This window comes from Erpetoichthys calabaricus, chromosome 9, assembly GCF_900747795.2.
Source record: "Erpetoichthys calabaricus chromosome 9, fErpCal1.3, whole genome shotgun sequence".
Classification (NCBI taxonomy): domain Eukaryota; kingdom Metazoa; phylum Chordata; class Cladistia; order Polypteriformes; family Polypteridae; genus Erpetoichthys; species Erpetoichthys calabaricus.
Genome location: NC_041402.2, coordinates 41565522 through 41591141, shown reverse-complemented (window position 1 = coordinate 41591141; position 25620 = coordinate 41565522). Strand labels below are relative to the sequence as shown.

The 25620-nt window shown below is 37.8% G+C and overlaps 1 protein-coding gene across 1 annotated transcript in view; it reads left to right on the top strand.

Moving 5' to 3' along the window:
- Positions 1-25620, top strand: part of cpne2 (copine II) — a 165787-nt gene that overhangs the window by 121243 nt on the left and 18924 nt on the right. Inside the window, 3 exon segments of the mRNA XM_051931693.1 lie at positions 7705-7755; positions 8508-8524; positions 8526-8648. Of these exon segments, the coding sequence (XP_051787653.1) occupies positions 7705-7755; positions 8508-8524; positions 8526-8648 (191 nt within the window).

Below are 25620 nucleotides of genomic sequence, written 5' to 3'. Positions count from 1 at the left end.
AGGTGTTCCGGGCACGTCCAACCGGGAGGAGGCCCCGGGGAAGACCCAGGACACGCTGGAGGGACTATGTCTCTCGACTGGCCTGGGAACGCCTTGGGATTCTCCCGGAAGAGCTAGAAGAAGTGGCCGGGGAGAGGGAAGTCTGGGCATCTCTGCTCAAGCTGCTGCCCCCGCGACCCGACCTCGGATAAGCGGGAGACAATGGATGGATGGATGGATGGATGAAATATAGTAACTTTGATGGCCTTTTGAAGAGTACCGAACATGTCACATTGACCACCTTCAAGATTGTCATTTCTAACTTTCTGGGCAACTAACTACAAGGCATCAAACTATGTTGAACAGGTTGAAAGTCTGCTCCAGGTATACAAGTTGATGAACTGTAACATGTCACTGAAGATGCATTTTATTTATCCCAATTAAACTTATCTTCCCAGCCAGCCTCAACGCCCTCAGAGACGAACATGCTCAAAGCTTTCACCAAGACATTGCCAACATGGAGAAATGCTACCGTCTATGCTGGGAGACGATTGTTGGACATTGATATACCATGCGTCGGACAGTGACTACAAATGGCAAAACATTTTTAGTTTTTTCTTGTACTGTTTACATTGCAATATCTTAGCGTAAGTCTATGCCGCTCAAGATGTTGCAATGTCAAATGCATAATTGCAGTTTTCTTAAAAACCCTACGTGATAACAAAATTACAAATATATATTTGAGTTTAGTGTGTAAAAATCTATTGGTTTCACCAAAAATTGTAGAGGAAATAAAATTTTCCATAAAATTTGTTGCCCAGTGATCAGCCCTAGATTAAAAGAGCTCTCAGATGTTTTCAGAAAGAAGGTTATAGATGGAGGGCGGCATGGTGGCGCAGTGGGTAGCACTGCTGCCTCGCAGTTGGGAGACCTGGGGACCTGGGTTCGCTTCCCGGGTCCTCCCTGCGTGGAGTTTGCATGTTCTCCCCGTGTCTGCGTGGGTTTCCTCCCACAGTCCAAAGACATGCAGGTTAGGTGGATTGGCAATTCTAAATTGCCCCTAGTGTGTGCTTGGTGTGTGGGTGTGTTTGTGTGTGTCCTGCGGTGGGTTGGCACCCTGCCCGGGATTGGTTCCTGCCTTGTGCCCTGTGTTGGCTGGGATTGGCTCCAGCAGACCCCCGCGACCCTGTGTTCGGATTCAGCGGGTTGGAAAATGGATGGATGGAGGTTATAGATGGTAAGTCAGGGAAGGAATTTACAAAGATCTCCAAACAATTTGAAATCAACCATTCTTCGAGTGGAGAAGATTCCATGGCTGTGTTTTCTTATAGTTTAGATATAGCATAAGTTGTCTGCCAGGAATGTGAATTTTATCTCTATGGCTTGTGAGAAAAGAGGCCGAAATAAAAGGATTCATGAGATAACTAAATCCATGATTTTTGCATCAACTTCATTTTTGACATCTTTAGGTGTTGTGAATATATAATATTCAAATATATATTAATTGAAAATACCTTTCATCTACCCTGAGTAGCAAGGATCACACACTTTCCAGCTAAGGGCTTTATGCTGAATGGCTGAAACTATACAAAGTGCAGAGCAGTACAGACATAAATATGTATCTGTGATCTCTCTTGCTATTTTGGGGTAGCATTTCCTATGCAAGTGACAGATATGTGCTATTCACATTTTCACAGAATTTATTCTGGGCTCTGTACAGATTCTTTGGCTTGTTTTACAGTATTTATTACTGTAAATTAAGCATTTTTGTAGCATTAACCTCCTCATAGTATAATAAGTTCATATAAAAGTTTGGACAGTGAAAATCTACAGGCCTGAAACTAATTATATTTCATTTCAAATTAGTATAGCATTTTATTCAGTGTTTGCATTGTTTTAATATTTTGGATTATTTTATTTCAAGAAAGTAACATAGTATACAATCAAACAAATAAAATTTACAGAACTTATAGAACCAATAACTTGAAAGTCAATCTAGAAAGAATACCAGAGAATTTAAAAAGAGAAAACAGAAAAACAAAAGTTAAGAAAGGCAGCATTCTACCCCTCAAAAGAGAAAGAAAAAAAGAGTAGAGCCAAAAGCAGAAAAAAAAATCCCTCTATATGAACGTTTAACCTGGTTTTTTTTTAATTAGGTCTTGCCATATTTTAAAAACGTTTTGGAACAAACTTGGAATGTTGTGTGATTTCAATAAAATCAATGAAATTATTGAAAAAAAATAAATAAATAAAAAAGTTTTGGGTCTTCTTAGTGACAATTAAGATTTTTTTCCAAATCCAAATAATATAGAATGTTAGTTACCCAATGGTTTATAAAAGTTAGGTTGTGATTCTTCCAGTTAAGCAAGACAAGTTTGCATGCTAATTGCGTGGTATAAGCTATTGCAATCAATTTGACCCTTTCCTCTTCAAGCCATTCCAGGAGTACACCAAATATAGCTGTTAATTTGGTAGAAGTGATTGCGACACCAAGGCTGTCTGACATGTATTTTAAGATTTTTATCCAAAATGGTATTGATTTGGTGCATTCTAAAACATATGCCCTAGAGATCGTTGGAGCTCGATGGCAATACTTGCAAGATACATCTCGCCCTGGATAGATTTTGGACAATTTTAAACGAGATAAGTGTGATGAGGAAATGTTTTAAGTTGAATTATTGAGAACTTAGCACATATAGACCTAGAGTATATGTTATGTATGGCTGACCCCACATCTTTTCTGAGATGTTAATTGAAGGATCCTTTCTCCACCATACCCTAAGATTGTTGAAAGGAAGATTCTTTGAGGTGTTTTATAAATTATTGATATTATGTCTGATTCTTCAAGACAGAGCAGTATTGCCTCTGGAATAGCAATGGGTGTGAGGTGTGGAAAAGTGGTAAATCTCTCTATTATAAAAAAAAATCTTGGAAGGAGATGAGACTTGATTTTCTCAGAGAGAAAATCCCGCAAGATGAGTCTTTGTGCCAAGAGATTTAACCACGCCCGGGGCTGGAAATAAAAGACAAAGAGTAGATGACAAAGTAGAATGTCGTAAAAAATTCAAAAACGTTGGCCCGGTACACATGCAGAGCAGGTTAGAGGTTAATGGAAGTACGAAAATTCAAAAGTCTCAAAAAAGGATAGTAAAGATCGCATTAGCACAAACAAACAGAAATTATTACTCAGTGAAATAATGGAACAGCGAAAAGAGATCGAATATATTGTTTGGATTTAAACTTTAAGTCAGAGACTTGTAGATCATCTAATTCGTGTTGCCATCAGGGAAAAAAAAGTAGTGTTTCTTCCCAATGAAGAGGCGTATCCATGAGAATTAAAAGATTTGTTGTTTGGTGAAAGTGAAATCACACAAGAGAAAATTTCAAGCCCCACAAGACAAGAGCTTATGCAAAGAGATTTGGAAAAGTCCTGCCCACATAACCACGCACACGGTTCAATCATTTCTCATTTGTGTGAATGCTATTGTCAGACACATTTCTTGTAGAGAGAAAGAAACGATATTCACTCACGAGCAGTTATACATTGCGTTTTCACGATGTATTTCCAAACAGAATCAAAATTCAATGTGATATTGATGAAAAGGTAAAAGTGAAAAGAGATTTTATATATGGACATAGGTGATATGACTGAAGTATGTACTGTAGATATTGTTTGGCTTTAAACTTGAAGTCGGAGACTTGTAAGTCGTCTAATTCATGTTGCCATCAGGGAAAAGTAGTGTTTCTTCTCAATGAAGGGGCCTATCTGCAAGAATTAAAGAGTTTTGTTGTTTGGTGGAATGTGAAATCCACATATGCGAGTGACAGAGACGTGAAGTTGCTGGCACGTAGTGCAGGCAGGGGTGAGGGGGGGGGGTGTTGGTTGAGCGAAGCCCCCTAGTTTCTTTTAACAAAATGTCCAATTTGAAAATAGTGGGAAAATTGTGTTGCTGGAAAGTTACTACACTATACTTTAAAGTTGGCAAAATAACAGATTTTCTTGTTGTAAGTGACGTAAATTATTGTAAACGGTGAAGAATGCTGAAAAGACAAATTAACAGCACTATACTAAAACTGAAATTAGGTCACCTGCAAAGTGATAACTATCCTCTTATTCTGACTTGGCAATGAAATATTTGAAAAGCACACAAACTGCACAAAGGCATGGTTGCGATATTGTTGCTAGTAAGTGCATTTTATTCCTTTCTTCACAAAACACATGGGTAGAAGTACTGGAATAATTTGGTTGATCTGCTACCAGAAAACCATTTCTTTCTGATTTCAGAAAAAATCTTACCATAAAAACTCTACTTCTGACTTCCTTCTTTCAGAACTGGCTCTTTTAACACCGATTTTTGCACGCCCAGACATGGAGTCACACCGAAGTTCTGCCTTCAAAGGTGCCATTGCCAACCAGATCCATCTCTGATAAAATCACCATAAGCAAACTCACATCTTTTAAAATGTGGTTGTAAGACAAAGGCAAAGATTTAAAAATAGACAAAATATTTTTGGGTCAGTGCTACAGATTATCCCTATTTCAATGGTTAAAAATGGTTATTTTTTTAGGATGAAACCAGATGTTAACATGCCACTCTACACCTGACAATTGTAACATCATCCTGTTAAAAACACCTCACGAGGCGCAAAATAACAGGATATTTCTATTAGCAACCCAGGGGCTACTCACATCAGTGCCACGGGCTTTACCTTGTCCATCCCTGGTCTAAACACAGAGACCATGCTAGTAAGCAGCTAATTTCAGGTCTTTTTGTTAACATCTCAAATGTATGTTGAATGTTTTGTGTGGCTGCAATAACTTGCATATACATATAGCTTAATCTGTGTTGAGTTTTAGTGATACAGCTATTACTAAAATTAAATGTCAGCAAAATTACAGTTTGCCTTGTCCTGCTGCATTTACTAATGTTCCAAACTTCCTTGTTGTACTTAAGGAAAAGGTTTGAATTTTAAGTATGATTTAAAGTCTTCATATTTGTTAGCATATTTAATGTAAAGGCCTTGGTTCTGTAGGGCTACATATTATTCCTTTGTATGCAAACACGAAAATACATAGAGAATGAATCAGTCCATCTCTCCATCACTGTATCCCCTTAGTGCATTTCAAAGGTGCTAGGACAGGAATAACTCTTGGCGGCTGGAATGAACTCAGGATGGGAGGCCAGTCCATGGCTAAGAAAATGTAGGAACACCATAGCACAATCCAGAGCCACTAGTTTATCAAACCCCCATGTTTTTGGACAGGAAGGTAGAAAACCAGAATACCTGAAGAAAAAACAGTGTAGAGAAGCAGCAATCCACGCAGAGTGCCTGTTACAGGATTTGACCCTGGGAATCTAAATCTGTGAGGCAGCAGTGCTAATGAACATGCCACACAGAATCCAGTAACTGATTTGGAATTGAGATTTGTTTTCTAAGCTATTCTCTTGGAGACGCAGCCAACTACTATAACAAACCTGTGCCTAATGACTATGGATGAACAATTATTGGACACAAAAAATACACCCTTGTTTATACATTATACCATTTGTTTATGCAGATTGTTACAGTGAACAATTGGTGGAAGCATGATAATGCATGTCTAGATTCAAGCTAATTTGCAGTACTAGGGTATTGTACAATGTTAGCCATTATGAATGTAGTGAAAAGTCAAGCAAAATGACACCTTTTTTTGGCTAACTAAAAAGATTACAATATGCAACCTTTCCAATTAATTTGCACATAGTGATCGTTTCATACCACTGCATGTGTAAGGCAAAGGTAAGTATAAAGGTTCAGAAAACTGATAAGCTCTAATAAAATAAGTGTAGAAATTTGTTTTTAGTTCTTCAGCATAAGTGTAACCTTATTGACTTGTTGCTTGTCCTACGTCTTCTGCTGTACAGAATGTGAGGAATCTGCAAAGCTTTGTGTGGCAGCATGGCTCTTTATGAATATTTCATCCTGCTACTGGACGTCTTTGCCATCTACATTTTTTGTTGAAGTACAGCATATTTATTATACACTGTATCTCTTTTCTTAGCCAAAGTTTACTTCCATTTGGAACTTTTATCAGAAACTCCTGTCAGTCCTTAAGATGTTTTTGTATTTCTTCGGCATTTAGTGTATGGTATTACAACTGTCACATTCAATACATTTACCTCCCCCAATTTGCAGTTGGGTTCAATCAGTACACTTTTGGCTATACTCCTTTAAGGCTGTATTTTGTAATCCATGTACTGGCAGTTTACTGTATATTCTGTTTTTGCTAAAGACAAATTCATAAACACCTGAATATTTCCATAATTTGAAGTAAAACTTGGCTGTAATTATGATCTCAGCTGGACAAAGTTACTTGTAACATTAGCACAGCATGTAACACAACAGGACAAGAAGCTCAGCATAGTACGTTGATCCATGAAAAATATCCAGAAAGTGCATTTTACCACGCAAACATTATGGGGGAGGTGAACAGAATTGCAGTTGACAGGAAAATAAAAGGTTAGTGTCATTGCCTCAGCCTTTTTTGGGTCCAGTGTTCAAATTTCATCTTTCTTCACCACAAATTTTCTATTTTTCTGGTAGACTGTGTTTAATAACAGGAAGATGCAAGTTAAGTGTATCCAGCTAAGTACTGCTTTCATATAAATGGAATTTTAGATTCTAAATATTTGCTAGTAGAGTACATGTATTTCAGTTCAATAATGAGCAGTATTTTTGCTCTTATACATCTACATCTAATATACAGCTACCACTACTGTATAATTTTAAAAGTAAATTCATTAATATAAATACGATACATAATTCTCTTCTGGCCATGGTGTCTGCCTTAATTGTAACTTCATCTGTTATTTGAGAAAGGTTAAATAAATGTTGATCAAAGTAACAAACTCTCAAGATCTTGTTCTAATTAACATTTTTCAGTATTAACCCAATCGCAAGGGCCATGTGAGAAAATGTGTGCCCTACCGTCAACTGGGTTGTTCTTGATGTTGCTAGGGTTACATTCTGACTTCCACAACCACGAACTTGATTAAACAGCTTAAGGCAGGTTAAGAACTGGATGGATGGATTATTAAATACTAGCAGGTACAGTAAGATTAGCTTCTGACTGAACAACAATTCTTTATTTAGCTTGAAACAAATTAAGAGGTGCCTAATGCAAATGCTAACTCATTCAGTAACTGAACTGCATTGTAAAGCAAACTAAAGACTTCAAAAAAGAGGTTGACCTGTTTAGAGCAATCACATTTTTACAAAGGAAAAAAAAAAACAAATTCAGAATTCACTTTATATGTTAAAAAAATCAAAATGTTTATTTATGGCAGCATAAAGGAACAGCAGTTAGTGATTGCTGCCTCTTCTACAATCATGAGCTTGGGTTTGACTTTTTTTCTGGGTCACTGCTTCCTACTGCCCACTTGATTTTTTTCTGGGTCCTTGTGCTTTTCTGCTGCATTTCAAATTCATTACTCATTATTATTGGTTGGCAGCTGTTAATTAGTGTTGTGTATGGAAATGTGGGCAGTGTGCAAGTTATTTCTAGCATGCACCCATTGGTGCAAAGAGTGCCTCCTGCTACTGTATATACTCGTACAACACTGTAATGAAAGATGACTTAAACTCAGCTTTTGTTAGACTGGATCAAGCAGTTTTGGGAATGGTTGTGTAATGCTTAATTGCCACTGTCTGACATATGCTACTCGCATTTCTTCTACGTTCCAGTATCACATGAATTTGAAATCAACTTTAACCCAACAAACCCCTTTTGTTCAGGTAGGTACATTGCCTTAAAAGATGCCATAGTGTTCAGGGCATTGGGTCATGGCTACCCTCTGGAATTTCCTGGTACACCAACAACCCTTGAACTCTGTTTGTTTTTTTTTGCATCTGTAATTGGTATAATATGGCACATTGTTATTACTTTGAGGTTTCTGATAAGCTCTAACTCCCTAATAAAACTTGCTTTTTACCATGTGACATACAAGGAACAATAAAGAGTAATTAATGAATTAATTAAGAATGACATGTGCAAAGCTGCTAGAATTGTACCAACACAACACTAACTAAATCCATTATAATTCCTTATGGTGACACAAATAAATGTGAACATGTATAAGGGGTTTAAACGCATTTGTAAGAACTGTCTTTGAAAAATTATATGCAATCACTGAAAAAAGCCATTTTTTATTTGATATATTTTATTAATACCCAAGGAGAAATTGTCTTTTTGTATGACAGTTTTGGAGGTCAGAGAGCAGGGTCAGCAATTGTACAGCACCCCTAAAAATGTATTTTATATAATAACACAGCTTGTTACATTCTTGTTAGACCACATATTGTAAATATTATTTATTCCCCATTATATATATTCGTGTTTGTTGGACTTTGGGAGACATTCACATTCCATCCTCCTTCCAATATGCAGTATTTCATGTAAGATTACAAAATCACAGTTGTTTCCCATTATTATAAAATAATTTCTGTTTGACTGGGTTGGTTGCTGATTTTTTTTTTTTCCTCTCCAGGTGTTGAAGGAATCGTCTAAGGCATATTCCTTCCTTGCCCTTCCTCATGACTGGTTTTATGGGGCAACAAACTTCTCTCCTATAATTAACCATGTTGCTCGATTTGCATCGCAGGCAAGTGCAACAGGAGAGGTGGCAGCTGTAAGTAAAAGGAGTATAAAAAGGTTCAAGTAACACAGATGTGATTTAAAGAGCAACTGCATTTAGATAAGTAAAAGATTAATTATATTGTGGACTAAATGAGTGGGACCCTATTTCTGATTGCACATTTCAAGTATCCCCTTATTTTCCTTATTAAATATTTTTAACTCTGTATAATTGCGTGTTTACTTGATATTTTTTACAGTCACTGTTGGCAAATCTCATGCAAACATCCAACTGACAATAATAAATAGTACCGTTTGATCTGCCATCTGTCAGAACTGTTTTATCTTATTTTCTGTTATGAAGTTGAAAATTACATTGATTGAATATGAAAGCTAAAACATTAGAAGACATTTACTTTACATTTACCAAATTTTCATTTACATTTTAGTAATTGCGGTGTATTTTTTATATGATTTATTGTAAAAACATATATATAGGAAATATTGCAGAATCTAGCAATCTAGGATTACCTAGCATGCTGGCAGATGGTGCTTTTTAAAAGATTGTATATTAATATCCATTACCAAACAAGCTTGAAGGTGTAGGGGCTGTAGCCTTATCATGGCAGCTATAGACACAAAGTCAGAGCCTGTCCCTTGAAGAGTAGATTCACACATACATTGTAACATGCTCTTCTATAGGATGTGTGAGGAAAAAAAGGGAAATTTAAAAATCCCCAAGCATACACAGGAGGAATGTGCAAGGTTGTAAGGCAGAAGCACTAATCACCGCCCCATTGCTTAGTATCAAAACATTCAAGAGATGTCAAAAGTTATTTGTAGCTTGTTTAATGATAGTCAGAAAAAGGTACAGCTGTATATAGTGTTTGAGCATGACTTTATATTTGAAAAACATCATACTTTTTGCTGATGGGCCCTTCACCATTTCCATGGACAGATAAGCAGATGGATGGGTGGGAGGCTGCGTAGCTTCCCTCAGCCTAGGAAAAGGAAACCACTGTGTGTTTAAATGTGTAATTTTATCATTTGCATGTGACTTCAGGCTTGTCAGGAGTGAAGCTTTTTCCTGGACACTACAATCAATACATAACTACCATTCTTCAAGGAAAATCAAAGAAATTCAGAAAATGACATAGTCAAAATAAAGACAGACACAACCTTAGAACTGAGATTCTTCAAAAGATTTAAAGAATATAGAAATATTATCTTAAAAATCTGTAATTATTAGCAATTCAAATTATTTAAATTAACTTATCTATAAAATATAATCCTACACATGCATTTATCTCAAGTGTACATTTTAGTATTTTTAAATGTTCAGAGAACTGTCATGATGTGAATTTAATATATTTTGTGTCTGTCACCATGGTTGTGTGCAAGAGGTTGCCTTTTTAAGAAGCACTTGGCGATTAGTGGGTTGCAGATAAATTATGAAGGATTAAATGGCTACTTTAGTTACAATGGGTTTTGAAAAACACTTGCAATGATGTCTGAATTTGCATATGATGCCCTATGGACACTTTTTACTACTTTTGTTTTTTATCAATATGCTGTTGCTGGATTATGTGAATTTCCCCTTCGGCTTAACAAAGTATCTATCTATCTATCTATCTATCTATCTATCTATCTATCTATCTATCTATCTATCTATCTATCTATCTATCTGTTTCAGGGTTTTCATAAGGTCAGGGGCCTCATGTATAACGACATGCGTAGAAGTCACACTTAAACATGGCATACGGACAAAAACAGAAATGAGTGTGCTACAAAAAAATCAGATGCATAAAACTGTGCGCTTCCATGCATTTCCTCTGTTTAAATCTCAAGGAACGTGAAGTTTAACACACATGCCTACAGCCCCACCCCAACTCCTCCCAGAATTTAGCATTTTTTAATATGCAAACCAATATAAATATCACCTTCCATTCGGGTGTTTTGTTAAAAGACAATGGCAAAATCACCTGGAAAAAAAGAATTTCAGCAAATGCAAAGTGGAGCCAAGGAAAAATATGCTATTTGTTGGCTTTAGCAGTGGTATAAGCAAGAAAAGGAAGTTATGGAGTAATACAGTGTGGCAGAGACACTCAAAGTTCAAGTTTTGAAAATTGCACAGTTCCCGAAATAAAAAGAAGCGGTCAGATTTCAAAGTCGAGGTGACAAGGCGAGACACAGCCCACCATCTGTTTATTCTGTTTCAGACAATATTACAAACACTGACTCCCGTGCCAATGATGTGACTCCATGTGGTGATGGTGCTGCTGTCCCCGGTACATTTTCAGACGCTGGCTGCACATTACAACCTCTGCCTCGGAAATTGCCTGGTGACCATCTGGCCGTGTTCTGACAGACGCTGTTCTGCAGTCATGTAATACGATAGTGGATGCTGTAAGAGATGTAGCCAATAAATTAAGAAATATAAGGGCTGTACTATGTAATATTGACTACAATTTAAATGAATTTGTTAAAAAATAAATTCTGCACCGGATTACCTTTTTTTACATTCTACTATTTACATTCAAACAAAGTTGTAACACTGTCTGATTTGGCTCATCATTTGGTGGGTCAGGGTCAGGTTTATCATACCACATCTCTTCAGGTAAGGCAAGCCTGGATGCTACATGCCTACACAATGCGACACTTTCTGTGCACTATAGAGCAGGACATTAATAGAGTGGAAATGCATTCTATTTACATGAGCAAATTCATTCTCTGAAGGCGCCTTTATAGTGTAGTGTAGCTCGGTGCCGAGCGACATAACAGATCAATTCCCTTCTCTTTACATGCCGATTTGAGGTGTCTCGCTATCTTTAAAAGAACCTGCGACTGTACAGAGCTGCTGTTTTTATAGGTTTCTCCAGCTATATATGATGTAATGCCAGCTAATTCTTTTCGTGATTCATCCCTGGCTAATGTAACTTGTCCAGTGCATGGCAATAGCAATGTGCAGGCAGCTGACCACTCCGATTACATTTGGAAAAACAGATATTGCTGTGAATTGCGCTTTGATGTTTCGCACTTCAACCACAGTGTAAGGAAATCTTATCTATCTGGATGACAAGCGAATAATACTGTCCTATACAGCTGGCATGGCTCGACTTGGTGATGTTTGTGAAATACCCAATCGGTTGGCAAATTCATGTTGATAAGCTTCTTTGTCTATAAACCAAGGTGTGGACATAACTTGCAAAGGAACAGATACAGCACAATTCCACAAAGTCTGCTTTTGTAAAGCCGGCGCCAGTTCAGCACACAGCACCAAGAGGATAGCTCTTGGCAATCGAAATCGACTTAGAAGCTAGTCATCATCTATAAATACGCACTCTCTTTTAATTCCTCCATTCGCGATGTTTTCTAACAATGCTAAAGCAGCTATGGTAATTGAAATAGTTTGGCTTTTCCATGCACCTTTATACTGTTACAGAATGATTACAATCAAGAGAATTAAATTTGTAAACAATATGCAATTAATTTTGGTGTATTTGATAAATCCTACATCATTGATGCGAATTTGAAAAAGAAAGGTAGATGACATTGAAACAGTAGCACTGCTTTGACGCTGGTTACTGCCAGTTTGCAAAACTGAGCACAAACATATGTACGTAAGGTAGTGGGCTACCGTGAAAATGCGTGTAGCTTTACGCCAAGTTTACTTTTTATATATCTCAAAAGTGTGAGGAAATGGGTGTACGCAATATTTTTGTGGGTATGCACTGTTTATACCCAAGGCTCCAGGTCAGGTCAGGATGGGGAGCATGCACTGGTACTGCGTGTTGCCGCACCCACCACACAATGAAACAGGATCCTGGTTGGTAACCTCCAAGGCAGACATACAGTCCACTCCCACCCTCCGGAAATGACTATCTATCTGCCACAGCCAAGTGTCACATAGGTGTAGCCGCTCGGGTCCTCAACAATGAGGATCCTGTGAGCCAGATCACTCTTGGGTAATCATGGCCATAGTGCCATAGCTGATGCTCCCTCACAATGCAGGTAATGTACCTCATTCGGGGCTCCACTATCAACCACTCATTCAACACAAAGTCAAACCAGAGGTACTCAAGGATTCTCCAAAGACACACAGTTTCGAAGGAGTCCAGTCTTCGTCTCAGGTCACTGGATAGCGTCCATGTCTCACAACCATATAGTAAGACAGGAAGCACAAGGACTCTGAAGACTTGGACGTGCGTCCTTTTTCATAGATATCAGGAGTGCCACACACCCCTTTCCAGCAACCTGATGATCTCCCATGCTTTCCCAGTCTATCTACTGACTTCATAGAAAGAGTCAACACAGACAAGAATGTTGCTGCTGAGGTAAGTAAACTTCTCAACAAGGTCGACACTCTCTCTGCAGGCAGACACACTGCTGATGGCTTTGCCCAAGAGATCATTAAAGGCCTGGATTTTGTTTTTTATCCAGGACACTTGCAAGCTCAGACAATAAGACTCCTTGCTCAGTCTCTCGAGAGCCCTGAGCCTCCATAGACTCAGAGAAGATCACAGTATCCTGAGCAAAGTCAAGATCAGTGAATCTTTGTTCACCAACAGATGCCCTAGATCCGCTGTTACCCACAATTTTGCCCAACACCCCAGTCCATGCAATTATTGAATAGAGTAGGAGCAAAAACACACCACAGCACTCTGTACAGCACTCACAGTACCAGTGTACAGGCCGGCCATAATATCCAGCAACTCTGAGAGGATCCCATGAAGTCTCAGGATGTCCCACATGGCAGCTCGATCAACTGAGTTGAACACTTTACAAAAATCAACAAAGGCTGCAAATGAACTTCTGCTGATATTTGCATTTACGCTCCATGAGAACCCTCAGTGCCAGGATGTGGCTGATGGTTGACTTGTTAGGTGTAAAACCAGAATGCTCTGGTCGCTGGTAGGTAAGCAAGTGATCACGGGTCCTATTGTGGATGACCCTAACAAGGACCTTACCCGAGAATGAGAGTAGTGCTGTTCCCCTGTAATTGCCGCAATCTAGGTGATCCCCCTTCCCTTTCCAGACAGGGATGACAAGTCCCGTTTTGACAGTCAGTTGCGTTGACGCCCATCTCCCAAATGGAAGCAAAGATTACTTGCAATGCCAGGAGGACAGCCTTACCACCCCACCAGCGTGGAGAAGTTCACCCCAGATACCACAGATCCCTGCAGCCTTCCCTACCCACAGCTGATTCACCACCTGTGCAATCTCACTGAGATTGGGTGGTTCACATGTAATTGGAGGATCATCCTCAAGAAATATGGACCCAAAGATATCCAACATCCTAGCCAGAGGATCAGCTTTAAACAGCTGCTCAAAGTAGCCAGCCCAGCAGGTCACCACTACATCTATAAGGACCGTTCCATCAGCCACCCTGACTGCGACTGTCTGAGGAACAGATTTGGATGTGCGTAACCTTTTAAGAAATGTAATAAATTAGAAGTACATAATAAACAAGAATAGTTGCATAAATATTTCAAATATTAAAATGTATGCTTCAATTTAAAATGCTTAAAGTGTAAATATTATTAATTATAAAAATGTGTAATTTTTCACTCTCTGACAGTAAGTAGGCCATAGAGGGCTAAATGCCTATTAAAGGATAAAAAATCTAAAATAATATAATTGTAATCACTGATCACAATTTTCTGTAAAGATCTACAGTATTTAATCTAGGACATTCTTCAAACTTTGTGATATGATCAATTTGCCCTTTTCTACTTTGTGCATCTGTCCCCTATGCTTATTTTTTGTAACAATATCTTTTCTGAAACTGATCTTCCTTGGATATTTTTCTGAATGCAAAGGGATATCACACGTGCCCTCAGTATTGCACAAGATATTGCTTTCTACTGGAAACAGACTTGAGTATTAATGATAATCTTAAACTGATGAAAGGGTAGGTTAGTTCGACGTTTTACTCCAGTTATGGTAATAATTCTGATGAATAGAATTACATACTCATTTGTTGCCATTGAATATCTGACCCAGAAGGCCACTGTGTTAAGGTGGTGTAAAACTGAATGGAACTAGACAAATGTTCCCCAATGATTGCGCAGATAACTAGTTCAATAGAGAAATTATAGCAGATTTTCTCTTTAATTCCCCAATATGTACAATCACAAAAACGTGATGGGTGAATACTTCAGCTGTATACCAAATCAGAGATACAGTGTTGCTGTATAAAACTGGCTAAATAACTTGATTTTTTTAATCATATATTTTGACGCATGGAGCTTTCCTTCTCCTCTCAGTTGACTGTACTCTCTTTCTGTGCTTAATAGCTGTTCTTTTATTGACAACTTTTTTGATGATAATAATTTACTACAAAATCACTTAAAATAATTTAGTTTTAATTAAGCTGTTGTTTCAAACTATGCTTTATTTACCTTGGAGTGAAATAAATGTTCATTTTAAAAATCAATAATTTAAAAGGAATTTATCTACACCAGACTAAACTAAAAATATAATTTCTTTTGTCCAAAATTATACAGTCAGTAGTGGTAGTAACAGTACCAAGGATACCAAGGACTAACCAGTGTGTGTAAGCAGTGATGATAATAAGTATTATTACTATTGCTGCACAGGGTGACCTCATGCAAAAATAAAATAAAAACAATTACGTTTTTTTAAAACATCTTTCAAGAGGTAAAGTGCAAGTAAACACCAATAATACCTCTTGCAGATATGGCGCTTAGGACAATATCTTTTACTAACTTTAAACTCAAGCTGTTACTGTCCTAAGGCAAGTAATATTTCAAGTTCATATCAAGTCACTTCATCTTTTAAATATTTTATTCTAACATGTAAAAGGTCTGTGGCTTTCTAGTTAGTCATCATTTATTGAAACCATAAATATAAAATACATACAGTATGCAAGTGAAATCACATCATAATCTTGTATATCACACAAAAGTAAACATCCCACAACTATGTATTTTAGAATGCAAAAAGTAAACAAACAACTTCATTAAATTTGTAAAGATTAGTTATGTGATACAAATAAAATTGTACCAAGCACAAGTAAAAGCATATTTACAACAAAGCTCCAGTCTTGGCACATTTCAGAACTTTGTCTTGCCTGAAATTAATTTTTTTTTGTTTCTGTAAACTTTTAAGTAGTAATGAGAAATGTTTACTTTTTCTTACTATTGTGGAATTAACGAGCCCCGACACAGACAGACAAACCACAGAAGTGCCAATACAAACATTTATTTTCTCCTTTTCAGCCTTTACATACAGTGCACAAATCACTCCAATTAGGCTCAGTCCTGTCTTTCTTTCTCTCTCTTATCTGCCACCTTCAACTCCTCCACTCACAAGCTCTGTCCTCCACCTCCCGACTTCGGCTCCCAGAATGGAGTGAAGCGGCCCTTTTTATAATTCACCCGGATGTGGTCCAGGTGCTCCCTGTCGCTCTTCCTGCAGCATTCCTGGTGTGGCGGAAGTGCTTCATGGGCTCCCAGAAGCACTTCCGGTGCACCCGGGTTCTCTCCCAGTAGCACTTACTAGTGTGGTGGAAGTGCTGCAGTCCAAGGTTCCGGGATTGTCCAAGCACCCCCTGGCATTGGCAGTGGTCCCCAACAGAATTGAGCCTCCAAACTCCAGTCCTGTGGCCCCGATGCAAACCAGGGGGGCTGCCCTCTCGTGTCCTAGGTAAGGTATTGATGTTGATATGTCCTCTCCCCCCGTCCTCTCATCAGAGGAGCGTCCTGACTGGGCAAGGCCCCCAGCCATTTGCCACACTGTAAAAGTACCAAAATATCTAACATATTTTTCAGTAATGAAGTCTAAGGTTTTCTTTTGATGAAATGTTTGTAGATGAAGCATCAGAAAGGGACTTTTCTGCAGCTTACCTGACCGCTGCCAGAGTCCTACATGATTCTTTTGTCTTTTTCACTGACTTGATTGTTGCATATGGATAGAAAACACATTTGCATTTCCACTCATGTGAAATGTAATAGCTATCCTTTTCTTACCAACTCTGAATGCGGCCTGTGTAATTAATCAGCACCATGTTCTCACTTGGATTTTTAATGTAGTCAAGTGCTACCCAGTTGTGACACGTTAGTGCATTTGCAAGCACATGTACTTTAGCTACACATACTTCTATGTATCCGGACTTCTGTTCTCACTCAACTTTATTTGCTAACATCATTTTTTTCACTCAATGCTGATTTCATTTCTGTGGCTGTTGATAGCTTTCCTAACTTGCTGCAATGTCCCAGAAAAGATAAGCTGATAAAGATGTAAGACAGCTTCAAAAGAGATGTGAGGCAGAGTGTATGTCTGTGATGAGCAGAGTGGTACATAGGTTTAATTGTTTGGCAATTTATTATTAAATAAATTCTGCTTTCTCAACAGATATTTCTGGATTTGTGGTGGATGGTAAAACATGCTGTGAATGGTATTACTATGCCAGGTTTTTATTGACTACACAGAGACTTGGCAGTTACTATAATGTATTGAATCAGCACAGCATGATTTCTTAAGAAGTAAATATTTACTAGGCATGCAGTAGTCTGTTACACCTGAGGGTGAATTGTTCACTGTATTACCCCAAAATCAAGGCTCGTAAGCAAAGAGTGGAACAGCATCTTGTCACATTTGGCTGTTTGTAGGAGACATTCCAAAAAAAAAAAAACAGATTGCATCAGCTATAATGAAGTTTATTTTGGATGTGCTAAAAATGTCAAAATATAGTTACAAAGAAATGCAAATTAAAATGAATAAATAGCATACAAAAAATAACACACACACATATATACAGTATATATAATTAATAGAGAAGTAGAGTCCTTATACACTATATAGAATTGGCTTTTAAGTCTCTTGAAGATGAATCTGATAATTCAGTCAGATGCCTGGGGGGACAGAGAAAAAAGTAAAAAAAAAACTCCAGTCAAGCTGGAGAAAAACTCTAAATCTACTTAGTCCTGAACAGGCTTGTAGGGGGTGCTGGAGAATATCCTAGCTAGCACAGGGCGCAAGGCAGGAACAAACCCTGGACAGAACACCAGTCCATCAAAGGGCACAAACACACATCCCAGCCATACACAAGGGCCAATTTAGTATGGTCAGTCCACTGTTCCTGCACCCAGAGGAAACTCACACAGACACAGGAAGAACATTCAAACTCCACACAGGGAGGACCCAGGACACAAACCTTGATCTTCTTACTGTGAGGCAGCAGTGCTACCACTGTGTCAATGTACCACCCAATTGGTAAAGTATTTCATATTTTTGGTTCATAACAGCAAAAGGCTGCTTCACTGCTTTTTTATGCTTTACTCATAGAATAGTACGCAGACCACTATTAGAAAATCTAAGGTTACGACTTGGAATGTAAGGGCACAGGCATTCCAAAACATATGGAGAAGCAAGATTATAAAGGAACCTTTATATATCATTAGTAATATTTTAAAGTCAATTTTAAAGGACACAGGTAATCAGTTTAACAATGCTAAAACTGATGAGATAAACTCAGAATTTCTTCTTCTGGGTAAGATTATTGCTGTTGCATTCTGAATTAACTGTAACCAATTGATGTCCTTTTTAGGTAGTCCAGTTAGGAGTGCATTACTATAATCTAGTCAAGTAAAAATAAAAGAATGTATTACTTGTTTAGCATCTGGCAATATTATAAGAGGTCTAACTTTTGTAATGTTCCTTAAATGGAAAAATGCAGTCCTAGTAATATTGTTAATGTGCAATGTAAAGTTTAGGTCAGAGTTCATGATTACACATAAATTCTTTACTTACATCTTGACTTTTAATGCTAAGGGATCAAGTATACAGTTAGGTCCATAAATATTTGGACAGAGACAACTTTTTTCTAATTTTGGTTCTTTACATTACCACAATGAATTTTAAATGAAACAACTCAGATGCAGTTGAAGTGCAGACTTTCAGCTTTAATTCAGTGGGGTGAATAAAACAATTGCATAAAAATGTGAGGCAACTAAAGCATTTTTTTAACACAATCCCTTCATTTCAGGGGCTCAAAAGTAATTGAACAATTGACTCAAAGGCTATTTCATGGGCAGGTGTGGTCAAGTCTGTCGTTATGTCATTATCAATTAAGCAGATAAAAGGCCTGGCGTTGATTTGAGGTGTGGTGCTTGCATGTGGAAGATTTTGCTGTGAACAGACAACATGCGGTCAAAGGAGCTCTCCATGCAGGTGAAAGAAGCCATCCTTAAGCTGCAAAAACAGAAAAAACCCATCGAGAAATTGCTACAATATTACGAGTGGCAAAATCTACAGTTTGGGTACATCCTGAGAAAGAAAGCAAGCTCTGGTGAACTCAGCAACGCAAAAAGACCTGGACGTCCACGGAAGACAACAGTGGTGGATGATCGCAGAATCAATTCCATGGTGAAGAGAAACCCCTTCACAACAGCCAACCAAGTGAACAACACACTCCAGGGGGTAGGCGTATCGATATCCAAGTCTACCATAAAGAGAAGACTGCATGAAAGTAAATACAGAGGGTGCACTGCAAGGTGCAAGCCACTCATAAGCCTCAAGAATAGAAAGGCTAGATTGGACCTTTGCTAAAGAACATCTAAAAAAGCCAGCACAGTTCTGGAAAAACATTCTTTGGACAGATGAAATCAAGATCAACCTCTACCAGAATGATGGCAAGAAAAAAGTATGGAGAAGGCGTGGAACAGCTCATTATCCAAAGCATACCACATCATCTGTAAAACACGGTGGAGGCAGTGTGATGGCTTGGGCGTGCATGGCTGCCAGTGGCACTGGGACACTAGTGTTTATTGATGATGTGACACAGGACAGAAGCAGCCAAATGAATTCTGAGGTTTTCAGAGACATACTGTCTGCTCAAATCCAGCTAAATGCAGTCAAATTGATTGAGCGATGTTTCATGATACAGATGGACAATGACCCAAAACATACAGCCAAAGCAACCCAGGGGTTTATTAAAGCAAAGAAGTGGAAAATTCTTGAATGGCCAAGTCAGTCACCTGATCTTAACCCAATTGAGCATACATTTCACTTGTTGAAGACTAAACTTCAGACAGAAAGGCCCACAAACAAACAGCAACTGAAAGCTGCTGCAGTAAAGGCCTGGCAGAGCATTAAAAAGGAGGAAACCCAGCATCTGGTGATGTCCATGAGTTCAAGACTTCAGGCTGTCATTGCCAGCAAAGGGTTTTCAACCAAGTATTAGAAATGAACATTTTATTTCCAGTTATTTAATTTGTCCAATTACTTTTGAGCCCCTGAAATGAAGGGATTGTGTTAAAAAAATGCTTTAGTTGCCTCACATTTTTTGCAATCATTTTGTTCACCCCACTGAATTAAAGCTGAAAGTCTGCACTTCAACTGCATCTGAGTTGTTTCATTTAAAATTCATTGTGGTAATGTACAGAACCAAAATTAGAAAAAAGTTGTCTCTGTCCAAATATTTATGGACCTAACTGTGTTTCTAATGCTGACATTATTAACTGATGGTATAATAACTGGACAAGAAACCATGTTGAAATTGGATATAGAAACTTAAGGATCAATAAAATTCTTATTTGATATCTTTCACACCAGAATTACTCTTACAGTCCACAAGTTGTGCAAGCTTTCAGTTTTTCCTGATCTTCTATACAGAGTAGCTTATCAACAATATACTGTGGTTCTCCAGACCACTGGGCTTTATACAAAGAGAATCCTGCCAAGACAGTACAGTGTAACAGACACAGGAAAGTATTATACTTAGTTAAATATGCAACACGTGCATGATGCATGTTAGACCAAGTGGAGCTCATCTTAGATACAAAATCATATGTTTCTGTTATTCCCTAGTCATTGTGCATTCAACTGCTTCCAAAGCTATGCATTCTGAAACTTTGAATAGTGAGTTATGGAGATCATCTGTTTAATATCAAGGGCTACATGCAAATAACAGTGTCACTCAGTAACAATTTTGTCAACACTGGATATTATATTACCAAGCTTGTAGCCACAGTATTAGGCCAACATTACTGTACTAAGTACTTACTCCAAAAAGGAGTAATTGCCATTTGTTTCAATGGAGTCTGTACAGCTTAAGATGAAAGAGGTCTGTTTAAAAATAGTGTGTTTATGCTCGATACGGGAGTGACATAGGTGGGTGGCAGTGTAGCGGAGCAGTCCCAGGGTGTTGACGATGGAGTTGGTGAGGCCACATTCACATGCAGTCATGTGCTATTCAGCCAATTTACTTATTTGTGCTCCAGGGTATGTAATTAGACACCTTCACCTGCATAAGCTTAAATGGAGCATAAGCATAATAGTGAGGGAGGAATGGATTGAAAATAAACAAAGGGCAAAATTGGAAGAGTGAACCAACACAGTAGTGAGGAAGCAGGATGATTGGAGACCAGGTGAGGGAATGTTGGAAATGGCGATGCAAGGGGTATCCCTGCTGAGCAATCATTAGGAGCACGAATGTTAGTGAAACCTCATAGAGATCTGGTAGTTGCCAAGGGAGTGTAAAAGAAGATGGAGGCAGGTGGGACGTGAGCCAAAAAAAGGGGTCCACAGATATAACCATCTCTGCCAGTTGACCCGACCCGATGGGGTGAGAGAGAGAGAGAGACGCGCTTGGCTGGCTGGAAATTATCAGCTAAAGTCTAGATGGTATTACATTTGGTTTTTATCCTCCACATAAGCACCAGTTTTATTGGATTTATTTAAAAGAAAATTGTACCACCCTTTATTTATATTATTATTATTATTATTATTATTATTATTGTCTGAATACTTCATTTGTGAATAGAGAGCACTAAACACTATTTCCACCTTGTCTTGCGATGTTATGTGTCCTCACTGCCTGGCTAATGTCGGTCATGACTGTTGACGGTCCAGGGATCAAGGATGTGATGGCCGCTGCACCCAATACGGACTCTCACACAGCTAGCTTCTGGAATATGTTAAAAGTTTCATGAATAAAATAAAAAATTCTCAAATTAACAAAAGCTTTGCCATTTGCTGTGATAAGTGCAGTTTTTGAGAAGTTAGAAAAATTATCCTATAGCAAGAAATCACTGAGCATGTGGAGTCAGTTGTTTTTCCCATTGTAGTGACAGTAAAGACATGAGGTGATGCCCAATCGTGTGTGAACTTAACAGAGCTAAATAAAGTGATTATTTTGGACAGTTATCTACTTTTTCTTATGGCAGAAATATTTTCAAAACTTCTGGAGATTGCTGTTTTTCCTCATTGAACTTAAAGTGCTTATTATCCGATATTCCTTAATATCAGTAACACCTTGACAGCATTCGTTACCCATGAAAGTTTGTTTGGTTCACAAAAAGCCTCTATGGGTCTAGCAACTAGACTAAATTGTTTTCAGGGACAAATTGCCACCCTGTTGAAAGGCCAACCAGGTACTCAGTGTTACCCGAATGATATGATAATCATAAGGGAAACAAGGGAGAAATATGTTCATTACCTATTTGCTAAACATGGTAAAACATAAAATCAGACAAATAAAATTTATGATTCCAAAAATCATCTGACCATGGAGTCTGCCATCAGATTCTTCCGAGTGTTGGCACTACATTCACCATTTACTTAACTTGTGGTATGCAAAGATCCCAAACTGCTCTTCTCTAGCAGAGCCCATGCATAAACTTTGCAATTTTTAATTTGACTTGGGGTGAGGAAGTACAAAGAAATTAAGATGAAGTTATAACCCAATACTGCAATAATAAACCATCTCATTTAAAACCAACCACACTGCTAATTATATAGTAAAAATCCCCCAAAAAGCAGCTGGCATGGTTAAAAGAAGAAAGAATCAATCATAGAACCTTTAGCAAATACATTCTTTTATTGGCTAAGATAAACGTCAGGATCATCAGTCCTGCTCATCCTCATTTGCCTGCAAAGATCATGAAACTAATCACTGTGATAACACTTTAAGGAGTTTCCTTTCTAAGGGCAAACTGGATGGGACATTTGACACCAAGGCTTTGAAGCTCATATCATGTTAATGAAGTACACTGTGTCAGAACATTTTACCAAAGCTTGTATCAAAGTCCCATTATCGTGTGACTGATAACGTCAAAAACGTCAAGTGCCACTGAAACACTGGCAAAAGCCTGACTGCTTCAAAGTTTTGCACCCTCCCACATACAGTTAAAAGGGTTGTGAAACTATTGGTTGTATTTTATACAAAGACAGTAATGAATTAACCATGGAGCTCACAAGTGCAAAAAAAGCAGTCAAGAGTACAGGAACATTTTGATCTGTTATCCAACAATAAAGTATAAAGTTTTATATGAATGGCGTCACATAATTATGAAACAGTGGTGGTTTATAATGGAATCATAATGATTGCTATTATGGCAACAAATTGTTTCTTTACAACAAGACGTTTGTTTTATTATAGAAAATTGTCACAAATACAAACATGTTCATTTATTGTGAATGACAACATGATTATCATAAGATCAAAATGAACACACAGAACGTCCTTGGGCTTTTAGTGCACCTGTCTGATTGAAATTATGCAATCACCTAGGACTTATGTGCTTCCTATCTCAAGCTGATGGCTGATTTCTGTAAACCACCAGAAGTCACTGTTTTTCAAGCCCTGAAATTTATAATCTTTTTCCGGCACAATCAATAAGAAACATCAAAAGCTTCATGCCCATTACTATTAAAAATCTGTGTTTTCCCATAAGTAAAATATTAATAAGGAACTACGAACTTTCTTAAAAAGGAAGCAGCAGAAAACTCAGCTATCAATATCTTCATCCATCCATCCATTTTCCAACCCGCTGAATCCGAACACAGGGTCACGGGGGTCTGCTGGAGCCAATCCCAGCCAACACAGGGCACAAGGCAGGGAACCAATCCCGGGCAGGGTGCCAACCCACCGCAGGACACACACAAACACACCCACACACCAAGCACACACTAGGGCCAATTTAGAATCACCAATCCACCTAACCTGCATGTCTTTGGACCGTGGGAGGAAACCTATCAATATCTCACTTAAGGTTAATAACGTTCTCATATTTCTGATAAGGGACTCCTTAAAAAGAAAGCCGGTGAGCTCATTACATTGTTGAGGCCACCAGATGCAGTTGTTCCCCAGATCCATCTAGCGTCTTGTTGCATCTAGTGCAACTATTATCAAAACCATCACCCTTTGGTAATATTTGAACAATTCTATTATGTACATTTTCAATTGTTCCACACTGTGATCCATAGTTATAAAATTATTAGCAACTGAATATTTAATTAATCCCTTTCTAATACAATTTCTAATATAATTAATATCCATGCACATACAACTCTGACAGTTTTCCCCCATAAAACTTTGGGCATAGGCACAATAATTTCTAAAAATGTAGTACACAGTCCTGTCTTGACCTTGCTTGATCTTGAGCTCCCAACCATTGTAAGTACTGATGCATTTGTCCATTGTGTGGGAGCCATGCTCACACAATACTCAAAAATGATCTTGAGAGGACAGTGGCACTCACACCAGTTATACAGTCACCAACTGAATACAAATAATCACTAATGTTGAATAATGTTTTGTGATGTGCTAGAGACACAGAGTGATAGATGACCTGTCCTTTGGGATGCCATTTTACATTAGGGTTAGGCTTAGGGTTATTGCAGTCATAACACCATGCTACTATCAAGGGCCTGTACAGAGTAGGAATGTACATGGCCAAATGATCATCAAGGTTGTTGCCATATAATTATAACCCAGAATACAAACCTGAAATCTATCAGCTGACAAAGTGAAAAAGATATGGGGATGGGGGTACTAAGCTAAGCAATTTAATAACCACAATGTGACCTAGACAGAGTTACCATAAATTGCAAAAGATGCTATCCATTACTGACAATTGTGTCAGGAGGGGCTAGTATAATGTTTTGTTCAATAGTCAGCCCAAGAATATGAACCATATCAGGATGTTGTAAGGATAAATGAAAAATTCAAAAGACTTTATTCATAGCTTAGTATGGTCATTCAATTGAAAGATGCCATTAATGGAAATCATTCCTGATACCCACATGACGAAGCATCTGTTACACATACAATGCAAATAATCTTGCTAATAGCATCAATGGAGGTGAAAGACACAGTAATGTTCATACATGATTTCCTGCAAGTCTACCAAGCAAGCAGAGTCATATCTAGTCAGTTTTTCAAAGCTTAACGATTTAAAGGAAGGCCAACATTCACTATGCTTCACTTTACTGCTTTACTAGAAAGAAAGCTTACACTAACAGAAGATAACGGTAGTTAAAATTTAATGTATTTTCTTGTTCAGTCCAAGTAAGGAAAACCTGATATGGTGCAGATGAAACATTCATCATACTAATCTTCATCTTTACATTCTGCAGAAATGTAGCACTCCATATATTATATACATATATAAAGACATGTGTGTATGTATATATATATATACATATATAAAGACATGTGTGTATGTATATATATATATACAGTATACATATATAAAGACATGTGTGTATGTATATATATATATATATACACATGTATATATAAAGGCAAAAGGGTACTCAGTAACAGGTCTTAAATAGAGAATCCTGTGTGACAAGCACATTAGCTTACATTTAACGTTTATTAAGACTGTCTTTTGTGATTAAGAGTTCATAACAGACAGAATCATTAATTAATGACAATAGATTTATTTTGTAGAATTAACTTCTGTGATTAAGATTTATATAGCCAAATACAGATTTTAACTTCAAGAATCACTGTTTATTAGCAACATTTCCAGTGATGGAAGAATTAAATTCACCGGAATTAATCAATTTAATTTAATTAATTACTTGGGGGAATAAGTGATATTCAACATAGCAGCACCATATTTATACTATTGGGTGTATAGTTGGGTGGCTGACACTTAAGTAAGACAACTTTTGAATGTTGTATGTTCCTGCTGAAGCAAGTGAATTTCCCTTTAGGGATTCATAAGTGTAATATACTGTATATTCTTACACATATATTGTAGGTATACAGA